The sequence below is a fragment of the Mercurialis annua genome, linkage group LG5 (assembly GCF_937616625.2).
Source record: "Mercurialis annua linkage group LG5, ddMerAnnu1.2, whole genome shotgun sequence".
In the NCBI taxonomy this organism is placed as follows: Eukaryota; Viridiplantae; Streptophyta; class Magnoliopsida; order Malpighiales; family Euphorbiaceae; genus Mercurialis; species Mercurialis annua.
The window spans coordinates 4,439,110-4,451,269 of record NC_065574.1 but is presented as its reverse complement, the minus strand read 5'-3'; the positions used below and the strand labels follow the sequence as shown (position 1 = coordinate 4,451,269).

Genomic DNA, 12,160 nt, shown 5'->3' with positions numbered 1-12,160 from the left:
TAGGAACAAATTGAATCCCTTAAGTCTTTGCTATTACATAGTTACCCTTTCTATGGTATAAGATGTGTATTTGGATATATTTATGGGTATGAGTATCCATCCAGGCCAATCTGTTTTTAGATGGGCTTGGATATTGGTTTTTGTCTTAAGACCGGCTTGAGCTTGAGTCCGAAAAATCCTGCCATTTATGGGTGCACTCTAGCTTTTATTTTTATGTGATTTCTCATATAAATTTGGAAAAGCACAATCGCTTACATAGAGGGTGGCCGGTTTTGGGTAGCATATAACAAGTCGGGCCGGATTCGTGTTTGCATAAATGATAATAAAGCCTATCAGGTAGTGTCCGAGATCGGTTCAAACCGGGCCCGTAAAGTTATAAAATATCCTTGATTAAATTTGAAAGATATATAGTTGCGCGAACAAAGTGTGCCGAACCCGGTAAACAAACAAATAAGTGGTCCTTCCGGTGCTGATTTTTGTTTTCGCCTTCCTTCTAATTTAGATTGGCACCTTCTATGAAAGCGAACATGTCTATGTGTATTACTGTTTCATTAGGCCCAAGAGATTGTGTTTTCTCTTTATGTTCTTCTACACAAAAAGCCCATGGCCCATGACCCAAAGCTTAATGTTTCCTTTTTAGTTATTTATTTATTTATTTATATTTAGACTCTTCTCTGTTTATGTAACAAAAATGAAATGATAAAAAATAAGTGGTCAATTTTATTTGTCTAATTCTTTTGAGTGACCATTCAATTGTGGGATAAAATTGAATCATTTTGACTGCACAATATTTAATTATTGAAATGATACAGATATTAGAAACTCTCAAGGGATTTTTTTTTAAATTCATCGGATTTCATTAAATTAAATATGAAACAGTTACATTTATAAAAAATTCGGAATAATTTGAAAACTAAACCCGATGACCTGACATGGAACAGACAATATGCTGCCTGATTCGCAGATCTTACTTACGAAAATAAAAACAAATTACTAACTGTTTCGTGAATTAAGTGCAATTTTCAATCACTCTTCATTCAAACTTTTACAATCACCCGCAAACTCACAACATCCGATTTAATCAACACTTGATCATAACTCCTTCTAAAAAAGAGACAGCAAATCTTTCACAGAGTTAGGACAACAAGCCTTTCATAAAGAAAGGATAAAATAAAACATTCATAAAATAGACAAACAATAAAAAATAAATAAAACTAGTATAGTTCATAGACAAATCCATTTTGTTGATGAAAGATCTTCAATCTATTTTCGCTTCTTGATAATTGAATTGTGCTTCGTGATAAATTTGAATCCATCAAAAAATAAAAAAGAATTGGCTATTTATTATATTCTATGAAATTAAAATAATATAAATAAAGGAGTGGCTACCGTCAACAGAAAAATTAAGCCATTGACGGCTGCCGAAGAAAAAATATGAAAGAAACTTTAGACAGCTAGGGTTTATTAGAGAAAAAAAAGAGAGTTCCAGGGATTTTCTCAAGAAGAAAAAAATTGCCTTCTAGAGAGACAACACAAATGCAAATTGCAGCTTAATTTTGATAAGTATCTTTCGATTGATTTTTGTTAAGATTGATTATAATTAAAGATTTTTTATAAAAACATATCTAGTCGGCTACAATTTATATATATATATATTTATTGAAATTATGATTATGTGGAAAAAACTAAATATTGAGCTATAAATACATGTATTTTTTAAAAGATAATATTATTGAGTCATTAGACTTTTTTAAAAACCAAATCTAAACGAGTCATTCTCTTATACATAAGATAATAATTTTATGTTATCTTAATATTTTATTTCTTAAATTAAATTGTATAATTATAATTAATTAAAAATTATATGTTATGATGAAAATATTTTAGATGAATTATAAAATTCATTTTATTGAACTTTAATTTATTTAAATTGAATATACATACACATTAAATAAAATTTAAATTTGTATGCTATAATTAAATTAAATTTTGAATTGACACAGTCAACTTTATTTAGACTCGTTTAGATTTGTGAACCTCCGGACAACAGAGAGCAGTATTATCTATTGTGCCCCAACCACCGCAGAGACAATGCATAAGTGTACAATTATATTTTGTCTTCTTTTTTCAGTCCACAATTTGCTAATTATATTGGTGGCTTGGTGCTATTCACTATTCACACGTTTTCTACATGGCTACCTTTTTATTAGTCAAATTAATATCTTATAATTTGCATATGGTCCTCTCTTTTCTTTTCTTTTTTCACAAATAGTATGGTCCTATCTTCTAACCAATGCTTTTTAGAAGTTGTTATATTATTTAATTTCTAATCAATCCCTATTTATTGTGTAATTATTATATACTATAAATTTCATAATATGATGGCATGATAGACGGTTTTCTCAGCTTCGTTTCGGACGATATTACGGGCGTATGCTTGCCCCGTATGTGTAGATTTCTTTAGAGTTCTCTGGCTTTGGCAAGTCTTTTTTGTATCAAAAAAAAATTATCATCAAAATAATTAGATTTAATTGGTAGAAACTTTTGATGAAAAACTATATATTTTTAAATAAAAATATCTTGATTGACCTTTAATTTAACAATACTTAATGTCAAAGATGACAACTTGAGATATTCAAACTTAACTAATATTTCCTTTCAAAAAAAAACTTAACTAATATTTCAATTGATTATTTTTTAATTACTCATGAAAAAATAATCTTTAATTCAAAAGTAAAATTAATGAAGTTGTATTTTTATTTTTTTTATTTATAATTTATAATTTTTATTGTTAAATTTAAGTGATAATAATTTATCCAAATTCTGTCAGCAATAAATAAATAAATAAAGTAATATTTACTTTGTAATATAGTAACCACATAATTTACAATTTCTTAAGGATATTCTTTGCATGTTCAAAATTTAGATTATCCATATTACATTTATCAATAATTCTCTATTTAATATCAAAAAATTCTAACCAATACCTGATTTATGACAAATTTATGGAATTATCCAATCAAATAATAGAGAAACACTAAATATTCATGTTCAATTATTTGATTGGTTTTGGTTCACAAATAATCATGGACCGGATATAAATATAAATTTATCTTAATATCGCTACAAAAATATTATAAAAAATCCTTTAGTCTTTAAAAATACACTTGAAGTTAAAAATTACATCCTTATCTAAAAATAAAAACATTTTTACTTTTGAACTTTTTTCCTACAAAAAATAAATCGCATATACATACATATTATATACTTTAAAGATACACATTGTTAATATCGCCTTAGATACAATCCTGATATAGAGTGTAGAAAATAAAAAATTTTATGTAATTTTTTTAAATATGGGGCTTATAAAAATTAATTTATATTATTTGAAAACTGTATTTTGAAAAAAAAAACAAACCATTTTTAGCCATTTCTATAATTTCTCCTAAATATTTCAATTATGTTAAAGTTTGGTATAATATTTTTATTTCTCAAGAGACTTGGTTCAAATTTAAATTAGTCGACTTTTGATATAATAGTTAGATAGTTAATTAAACAAAAACAAATTTACTTTAGTTTTTCAATTAAAAAAATTACAAATAAAACTATAACTCGACATGCTTACAAAGAGAAAACAACTTCATTTATATTAAATTAATTGACGACCATTGTAATTATTATAATAAAATTATCTAATTATTTTATTGTAATGTTTTATTATAAATTAATGGCATAACATTCAGTATTACATCCTTTTTATAAAATATACAGTTAAAATCTAAAATGAAATTTCACATCATATAACATTGTTATATTATAATATAATAAAAATATAATATTTTCTCTGTTTTTAATTGTATCATTTTAGAACAAACTCACAAATTAAGAAGATGATTAATACATGAAATAATTCTTAAACTACTCTTAATAAAAAGTACTAACTTAAATAATAAATTTTTTCTATTCTATTATTATAAAATATTATGCCTACAATTGTAAGTAGTGTAGCCACATGAAAAGATTTGACAATGGACCATGATCGTAATTTTGTTGGATTTTGATCACCACAAAACCGGATGGCTACGCGATATAAACACGTGTTCATAGAGTTTATGCTGCAATTACCTAACTAGCCCTGGTACTTAAGAAGTTGTTTATCACGTGCGGAATTAGAATATTTGTCTTTGATTTGCAATTTCATATGGGTCCCGCTTGCGCTGGTAGTCGGTCATCCTCTGCGCTGACATCTCCGTCTACCTACTAACGGTGTTAAGTAACGATCTCTCATCTTAAATGACTTAAAAGGACACAACGTGTTATCTTATTATCAAAATTGCCTCTGATTTAAGGAATTCACATGGAGATTTTTTAATTATTAATTTTCTATGATTACATTTTTTTTAATTGTGAATTTTAAATTTATGAAATTAAAATCATGGACCCTTTTTTTCAATCACACCTATGATCATTCAAGTCATATAATTTGACTATAAATAAGATACCAAAAATGGATGGCTCGGCAAATAGGAAAAAACACATGGATGGCAAAACTGTAATATAATGGCAATCCAAGTGCAATTTCTTAGTACTACCCTTAAATATCCATGCCAAACTTTTTTATTTTGAGAATGCAAATAAAACGTGCTAGAAATAACCATTGAATAATTAAAAAGTAGGGAAAAAACATGTATTTATTTTAATTAATATTCAAAAGAAGTAAAAGAAAAGTAGTACAGCTAATGAGCTAATAAGGTTCAAAGAATATGATAAAGAAGTAGCCATAATATATATATTCTTGCTGTCCTAATACAAAACACCCACCACTTTCTATGCATTTTCTTTCTTCATTTATTTTCCGAGAAAGTTCAAGAAAACGAGTTCATTAATTCATTCTCAAGAAACGTTAAATTCAGCAAAGATTCAACAATTTGTGAAGAAATACAAGAGTTTTGAAGATTAGTATTATTCAAAGAAAAAAATGGCACATATGATCCAGAGATCTGGTAAATCATCAGAGAAATCAAATTTTGCTCAAACTTGTAATCTTTTGAGCCAGTATTTGAAAGAAAATGGCAGCTTGGGAAATATTATAACTCATGGAATATCTTCAAATCTTGAAGCTAATAAAGGTATACATATATATCTCATGCAATTTTTTTTTAAATTTTTCTTTAAATATTTGAGTTTGTTGATCATGAAAAAGAAAATGTTTAATCAATGTTCAGGTATTTGAACCAAATACTGCAAATATTTAATATAATTAAATTTGAGTTTTATGTTCTAGAAAAGATTGCTTATATAATAATCCTTTTTTTTTTGGGAAAATTTCAGATTCTGAAGCATCAAGAACACCTGTAAAAACATTAAATTTACTGTCAAGCATGACAAATAAAGCTGAAAGTGCATCAGGGCACAATTCTGTGCTATCGGAAAATATGAAATCCATGGAATTTTTACCACAATTTGTCGGTAATTTTAGGTGAGTAATTATGATCTTAATTTACATGTACATAAATTTTCTAGAATTACTTATCTGTTAAAATAGAGTTGTTTCTTTGATAAAATTACATAATCACCCTTGGCATGTTGAATTAAATTGGGGCCTTGTGTAACATGTGTTATGATGAGTATGAACAAAATTAGATTAAAAGTCTAAATGATACTAAACTTTTGTCTTTTATTTTAACTTGGTATTAAAACTCCAATTCTTATCAAAAGAGATACCAGAATATTTATTTCTATTCCAAACGATGGTATTTCATTATTTTTCGATTCAATATGAAAAAATTGAAATATTTTATCTTAAAATATAAATTAATTGTCTGATATAATTTTACTATGAATTATATTTTGGTATTAGATTGAAATAAAAGACGAAAATTTATAGAATCTCAATTGAATTTAATTAGATTCTAGAAAATGGTATATTAAGAGAAAATTAAGTTTTTTTTTTAGTTTTTAAAGAGAAAATTAAGTTAAAGATTAGAAAATGATGATAATTAACATTGATTCTTGACATTCTTTTTATTTGTGATTACCAGAAAATCTTCAAAAGCAGATAATCCTGGAACTGCTCAATTGACCATATTTTACAGAGGACAAGTTATAACATTTGATGATTTGACTGCTGAAAAAGCTAATGAGATCATTTCTTTAGCCTGCAAATCTAACAATTCAGCCCTTCCTTCTTCTTCAAGTAAAGTTCGAGAAGAATTTCAATTACGCCCTCAAGTTTATGGACCAGGTACATTAAATTCGAGATTTTACAGTTCTAAAAACGTATTTAATCTTGATTATAATTTTTTAATTTAAATTCGTAAATTTTAACAAATTTTTGATTTGGTTGGTTAATCAGATTTGCCAATTGCTAGAAGAGCATCATTACATCGGTTTTTAGAGAAGAGAAAAGAAAGAGTGGCATCAAACGCGCCGTATCAAATAAATCACTCATCGGCATCTTCTCGTCCAGGATCCGAACAACGAAGTGATATGTTTAACGACTTAGAACATCAATCGTCAAAGCAACTCGAGCTTAAGTTATAATTTTGAGAGTTACATTGCACCACTGTTGATTAATTATTAATTAGGATATCATAGCGGAATTAATTTTAAAATCCCAACTATTCTTGTTAGATTGTTTTTGTATTTAGTATATCATTCATGATCACATTTGGTAATAAAATTTGTCTTCTACTTTTTTTCTACTAATGATTAATGACTTAGTAGAAAATGAGAATATAAATGCATGGTTGTATTAATTGATAATAGAATTGTGATGGTTACATCACATTAGAGCATCCACAATGCAGCGCCCATTTTTTTATGTTAAATTTAGCATAACTTTTTAAATTCATCTTCAATGCAAAATGTTAAAAGAAAGTGTTATAATTGCAAATTATGATAATTATTTATTAATTTTTTTTATTATGTTATATAAAAAAATAATCATATGTTTTATAATTTTTTTAAAATATACTCTGATCATGTACGAAAGTGTTATCCTTCGGCTCAGTAATATGGAATAATAGTTTTATTTTCTATTTGATAAAATAATGAGATCTTTTAAATAGAATTATTAAGTGAATTGATGAATTATATAATTTTTTTTTATAAAATATCATAATATGCGGGCGTGTGTCCTATAATTAAAAGTTTAATCAATTGAGATCGTAAAAAAACATAAAATTGAAAATAAAAAGAAAATCAATAAATAATGAAAAGAAAGTAATAATAAAATCATAAGTGAAAATGAATTATGATTAGTCAGTTGAAATTTAGCATATGCTATAATTCATGCTAAATTTAACATGTGATATAGCATATGCTAAATTTAGCATAGAGTATAACATTACATTGGAATTGAATTTAATGACTTAGTGCTAAATTATAGTATTAGCATGTTAATTTAGCATTGTATTGTGGATGATCTTACATACAGCAAAAGAAATACACTTTAAATAAAAGATTAATACGTATAACAAACTATATCTTCAAATATCTTCCCTCATCTTTTAAGTTACCATATTTGTTTGAATTTGTTTCTCTTAAATCTGTCCTATCCTCCAACAACACTCCACTAATTTGGATGTTATTGTTAGAGCATTCATCCTTATCTTTTCTTAATTTTTTTTATCATCCTTATCACTCATTTGACTCGAACAATAAATATCAGTGTTGCAAGGATGTTGTGTGCGAATATCCCCCTGCAAACTATGTCAAGGATGAAGGCTAAGTTTGGTCCGAAAATATACAGTGGCAGCCAGTGGCGGAACTAGAAATTTTCTCCAGCCCGGGCTTAATAATATATGAATAAAAAATATATTTGAGATAGCTATAAAGCTTATAATGAAATATATTTTAATAAAAATCCGTTTCACCATTCCGACTCAAAAGAGAAAATTAAAAAAGTCTAAATTTCCAGTTTTGGATTAAAACATCTATTTTTATTCAAATTTTGATAATTTTAACCATAAAATACATCAAATTTATGTCAGGTTAGGGTATAAAATGAACCAAAATTAATAAATTGCGTATTTTCAATTTAAAATTAGAACTATAAACTAAATTTCGGTTGATTTTTTTTATAACTGCAAAATAATCTAAATTTTTAGTTTTGAATTTGAACATCTATATTTATTCAAATTTTAATCATTTTACATTTTAACCTTTAAGAACATCGAAATTGATGTAAGATTAGGATATAAACTGAATCAAAATTAATAAGTTGTGTATTTTTTCAATTCAAAATTAGGGCCGTGAAATAAATTTCGGTTGATTTTTTTATAATTGTAAAGTAATATTTTAACTTAATTCAATTGAAAAAAATAAAAAAATAAATTAATATTTAATTTTCTTTTATATTAACATAAAAATCTAGTATTAGTTTTAACTTTTATAAAAAAAGAGAGAAAAATGATTAATATAAAGGCAACAAGTGATATAACCGTTGAGACTAAATGGTTGGTATTATAATTATTATTAACTTTTATTGAGGTAAAAAGAAAAACAAATGGTTGGTATTATAGGAGACTACTAACCCTCACCCGATTGCAAAGTCTAAAAGGCTACAAGTAATATAACCGCTGAGACAAATAATATTTTGGTCATATCTCAATAGTAGTTAACATATATAATATTTTCAGCCCTGGCTAGAGCCTACCCCAGCCTAGCTGTAGTTCCGCCACTGGTGGCAGCTTTAGGCAATACCACTTGATGATCTCCAAGTGTCGAGTAACAAGCAGTCCAAGAGTAACGCAATCACACACATAATCTAATTCGATGTGTTTACTTCGAGCATGACGTACGAGATTAATTGTCAAATGTAGTGCACTCAGATTGTCATAGTAAATTATCGAAGGAGATGACAAAGGAATGCACAAATTTTTGAGAATGTATAGGTGAGCCAAGTAAGCTCCGCTGTAGTGTTGGCCATGGCTCGATACTCAGCTTCGGTACTTGAGCAAGAGATGGTGTGTTGTTTCTTGGCCTTGATGTCAAGTAGAGTACGAATGGGCTTACAATATACCATAACATATTGCTCAAGTATGGTAAGACCATAATAAGACTGTGTAATATCCCATATTTTTAATTTTTTTTAACTTTAATTATAAATTCTTGCTTTCCATCAAGTTTTAAATAATTTATTATTATTATACATTTTTATTTAATTTAATTTTAGTCGCTCGTTGATTGAATCGTGATTTGATTCGTGTTTAGTGGGAATTAATAGATTTTAAAAGAAAAAGGAAAAAAAAAGGAAAAAAGGAAACTAATTTTTATGAAATATAAATCTTGAATGCCATGCAATATTAAAGCCTATGCATGTTCTCCTTCCATTTAATTCCCACGTGAATGTATGTTGGGCCATTCAATGTCCTTGAATTCCATGCAATATTAAGGCCCATGCAATCCTTTTTAATGAGATAATTGCAGCAGTGATATGAAACTTATATTTCCCTTATATGCTTACAAGTTGAACTCAGCCCTTCCCCCTTATTTTTACGTGTTTGTTCACGTTTCTTCATCCCAAAAACCTAAATCTCATTCTCTACTAAACAACAGTAGCCGCCATTCCTCATCATCAAATCTGAACTTCACCTATCTTCATCTTCATCATTCCTCCATTCCAAGTTTTGGTAAGTTCACGTTTAGCTTGTTCTTCGTTTCATTATCGTCAAATACAGTTCTTGATTTTGTATCTCATTATTAGGCTTTAATTCAATTGTTCTTTGACGGTTCGCATCGACTCAACGATCTCTTCGAATCTCACGTCTTGAAATCAATAACGGTACGTTAAGTTTCCTCCGTTTGTCGCCGTTACGATTTCACCGTGTTCATGTTTTAGTTTACTGCCGTCCCTTTTGTTTTCAACGCCGTTGTTATTTGATTATTGTTAAATGTCTTAGTTACGTTCTGATCATAAACTGAATCGATATGTCCGAGATTGAACTCCATTCATTCTTCATCTTTCGTCGTTCTTCTTGGCACTGTGACCATGGTGTCATGGTTATTCATGTCTTGAATGCTTGTTGGAGTTTGTTTTTGCTAATTAGGTTCTAAGATTTGAAGTTTGCATTATCTAATGTCTAAATGTGATTGTTTATAAGACCACTGTTTGTAAAAAAAATTTGGTTCATTCAAATGGTGTGGTTGGCGGGTAATGGTTCAATATAATGAGGAAGATGGTCAAATGGCCAATATGGTCACTAAGTGTTTTACCTTGAATCTTTTGAATCCCTCAAGTTGTGTTATCTATTATTATTGTTTTATATTTAAACTTTTAAATTAGGAATGGATTTATGAACTAGTAAAATGTAATCGATAAGTATTTTACAATTTAAGTTATAATTACTCGGATAATTATATTACATTTTGAATAATATGCCAATTTGGCTAATTTACGATTTAACCCCTAAACTTTCAAAAAGACCTATTTAAGTTAAGTTTTTATCAATAAGATAACTTTTGGACTTTTGTTTGATTTATAATTTAGTATATTGAAAACGAGTAATTAAATTTGATTTCGAAAATCAAATTGGCTAAAGTACAATTTAGCCCCTAAACTTTTATAAACTTAAAATGGTTAAGTTTTAGTTGTAACTTGGGTTACTTGGATTTGAAGTTATTGAATTCTATTTTAAAAATAGGATAATTAGTTTATCAAGTATTTTAATTTATAAACTCGGGTTTATAAATTTAATAAACTTTTGGACCGGATTAGACTTTGGTCGCCCAGCAAGTGGGAAGAAGCTTGATAGTTTTTAATAACTCGGCTGACTCACTGATATTGATTTTAACTTGGATTTATTTAAATTATTTTACGAATCATCCTAAAAATATTTATATGATTTGTATTCTATAATTTGAGTTATTTTTTAGAATGCATTTAATATATTATTAAATGTGACTTTGTATTGTTGTGCTAGTCCTATGTGGTGTCTAGTACTCTTTAGAGTTAGGGTCTGTTTTTAATTATGATTTTATTATTTTTAGACCCGTCGACTGTTCGTACTTCAGAGGCGAATCAGAGTTAGGTGCTTGTCGGTTTCACGTGGAATAGCATGCAGTGAGTTTATATCTCTATTTACCTCTTTATTAAGCAACTATTATATTTTGTATATATATATATATATATATATATATATATATATATATATATATATATATATATATATGTATGTATAAACAACTTTCGAACTGTTTTCGGCATTGTGGATTTGATTTGGAACGTGCTACTCGATGGGCATCATCGGGACTGCGTGCGCACCGATAATGATTATGGTATTGAGGTAGGTTTGAGATACGTCTCACCTTAGTGAGGGCACCGGTGGAAGATACGTCTCCTGGGCTCACTATTTATTAAGTGATAGTCGGGGATCGGTTATTGAGATACGTCTCACCGACACGACAATGGATTTAGAATTGTGGTTTAGGGTTTCATTGATAATCCATAATGAAAATGTTTTATTAAACGTTTTAAAGGTTTTTAACTTAATAAATGTAAATGGTTATATAAACTCTACTCAGTAAATCTGACCCCGTTGTTTTCCCAAATTTTCCAGGTTTATGATTTGAGCGTTTGGTCGATCTCCATTTCTTCATTCCCGGAGGTTTTTATTTTATTTTCAGAATAAAAGAGTCGAACTATTTTAAACTCTTAGACCGCAGTAGTAGTTTCATATTATTCTTGTCTTAGTCTTACGTTTATAGTTTTGACTATTGTTTGTTGGATTGGTCCAACTATTACTTTATCGCTTTTGGCATGATTACAATGTTTATGGTATTTATATTATATTGCCATACTGTTGGAGATTATTCTGAGATAAGCGTACTTTAAATATATATATTGTTTTATGTACTGCTAGATTAGGCTGAAGTCTCGGTTGCCCCCGAGCATGTGGTTTTATGCAGGTACATTATTTTAAATGTTATAAATTGGTTATCCGCAAGGCTAGCTACGGGTTTTGGTACAACCATACCCATACCCTAACGCCGGTCGCGATTCATGAAAATGGGTCGTGACAGACTGAGACATAAGAAGACCATCATTAGTTTTTAGAACTTTGATGCTAAGGGAATGACGAATGGATTTTAAGTCTTTCATTGAAAAGTCTTTGTTTAATAGTTGAACAAATGGTGCAACAAGTGTTAATGTGGAACC

The 12,160-nt window shown here is 28.1% G+C and overlaps 1 protein-coding gene across 1 annotated transcript; it reads left to right on the top strand.

The window, feature by feature from the left end:
- Positions 1–4,737: 4,737 nt before the first annotated feature.
- On the top strand, positions 4,738–6,708 carry LOC126680053 (protein TIFY 10A-like). The gene is made up of 4 exons (XM_050375090.2): positions 4,738–5,129; positions 5,332–5,479; positions 6,042–6,244; positions 6,356–6,708. The coding sequence occupies exons 1-4, from the start codon at positions 4,979–4,981 to the stop codon at positions 6,541–6,543; spliced, it is 690 nt and encodes a 229-aa protein (XP_050231047.1). The 5' UTR covers positions 4,738–4,978; the 3' UTR covers positions 6,544–6,708.
- The last annotated feature ends 5,452 nt before the right edge of the window (positions 6,709–12,160 follow it).

Coding starts and splice junctions, on each gene's coding strand:
- LOC126680053 (XM_050375090.2), top strand. CDS start 4,979: ATGGCACATATGATCCAGAGATCTGGTAAATCATCAGAGAAATCAAAT. Junction 5,130..5,331: donor AAATCTTGAAGCTAATAAAG/GTATACATATAT, acceptor GGAAAATTTCAG/ATTCTGAAGCATCAAGAACA. Junction 5,480..6,041: donor CAATTTGTCGGTAATTTTAG/GTGAGTAATTAT, acceptor TGTGATTACCAG/AAAATCTTCAAAAGCAGATA.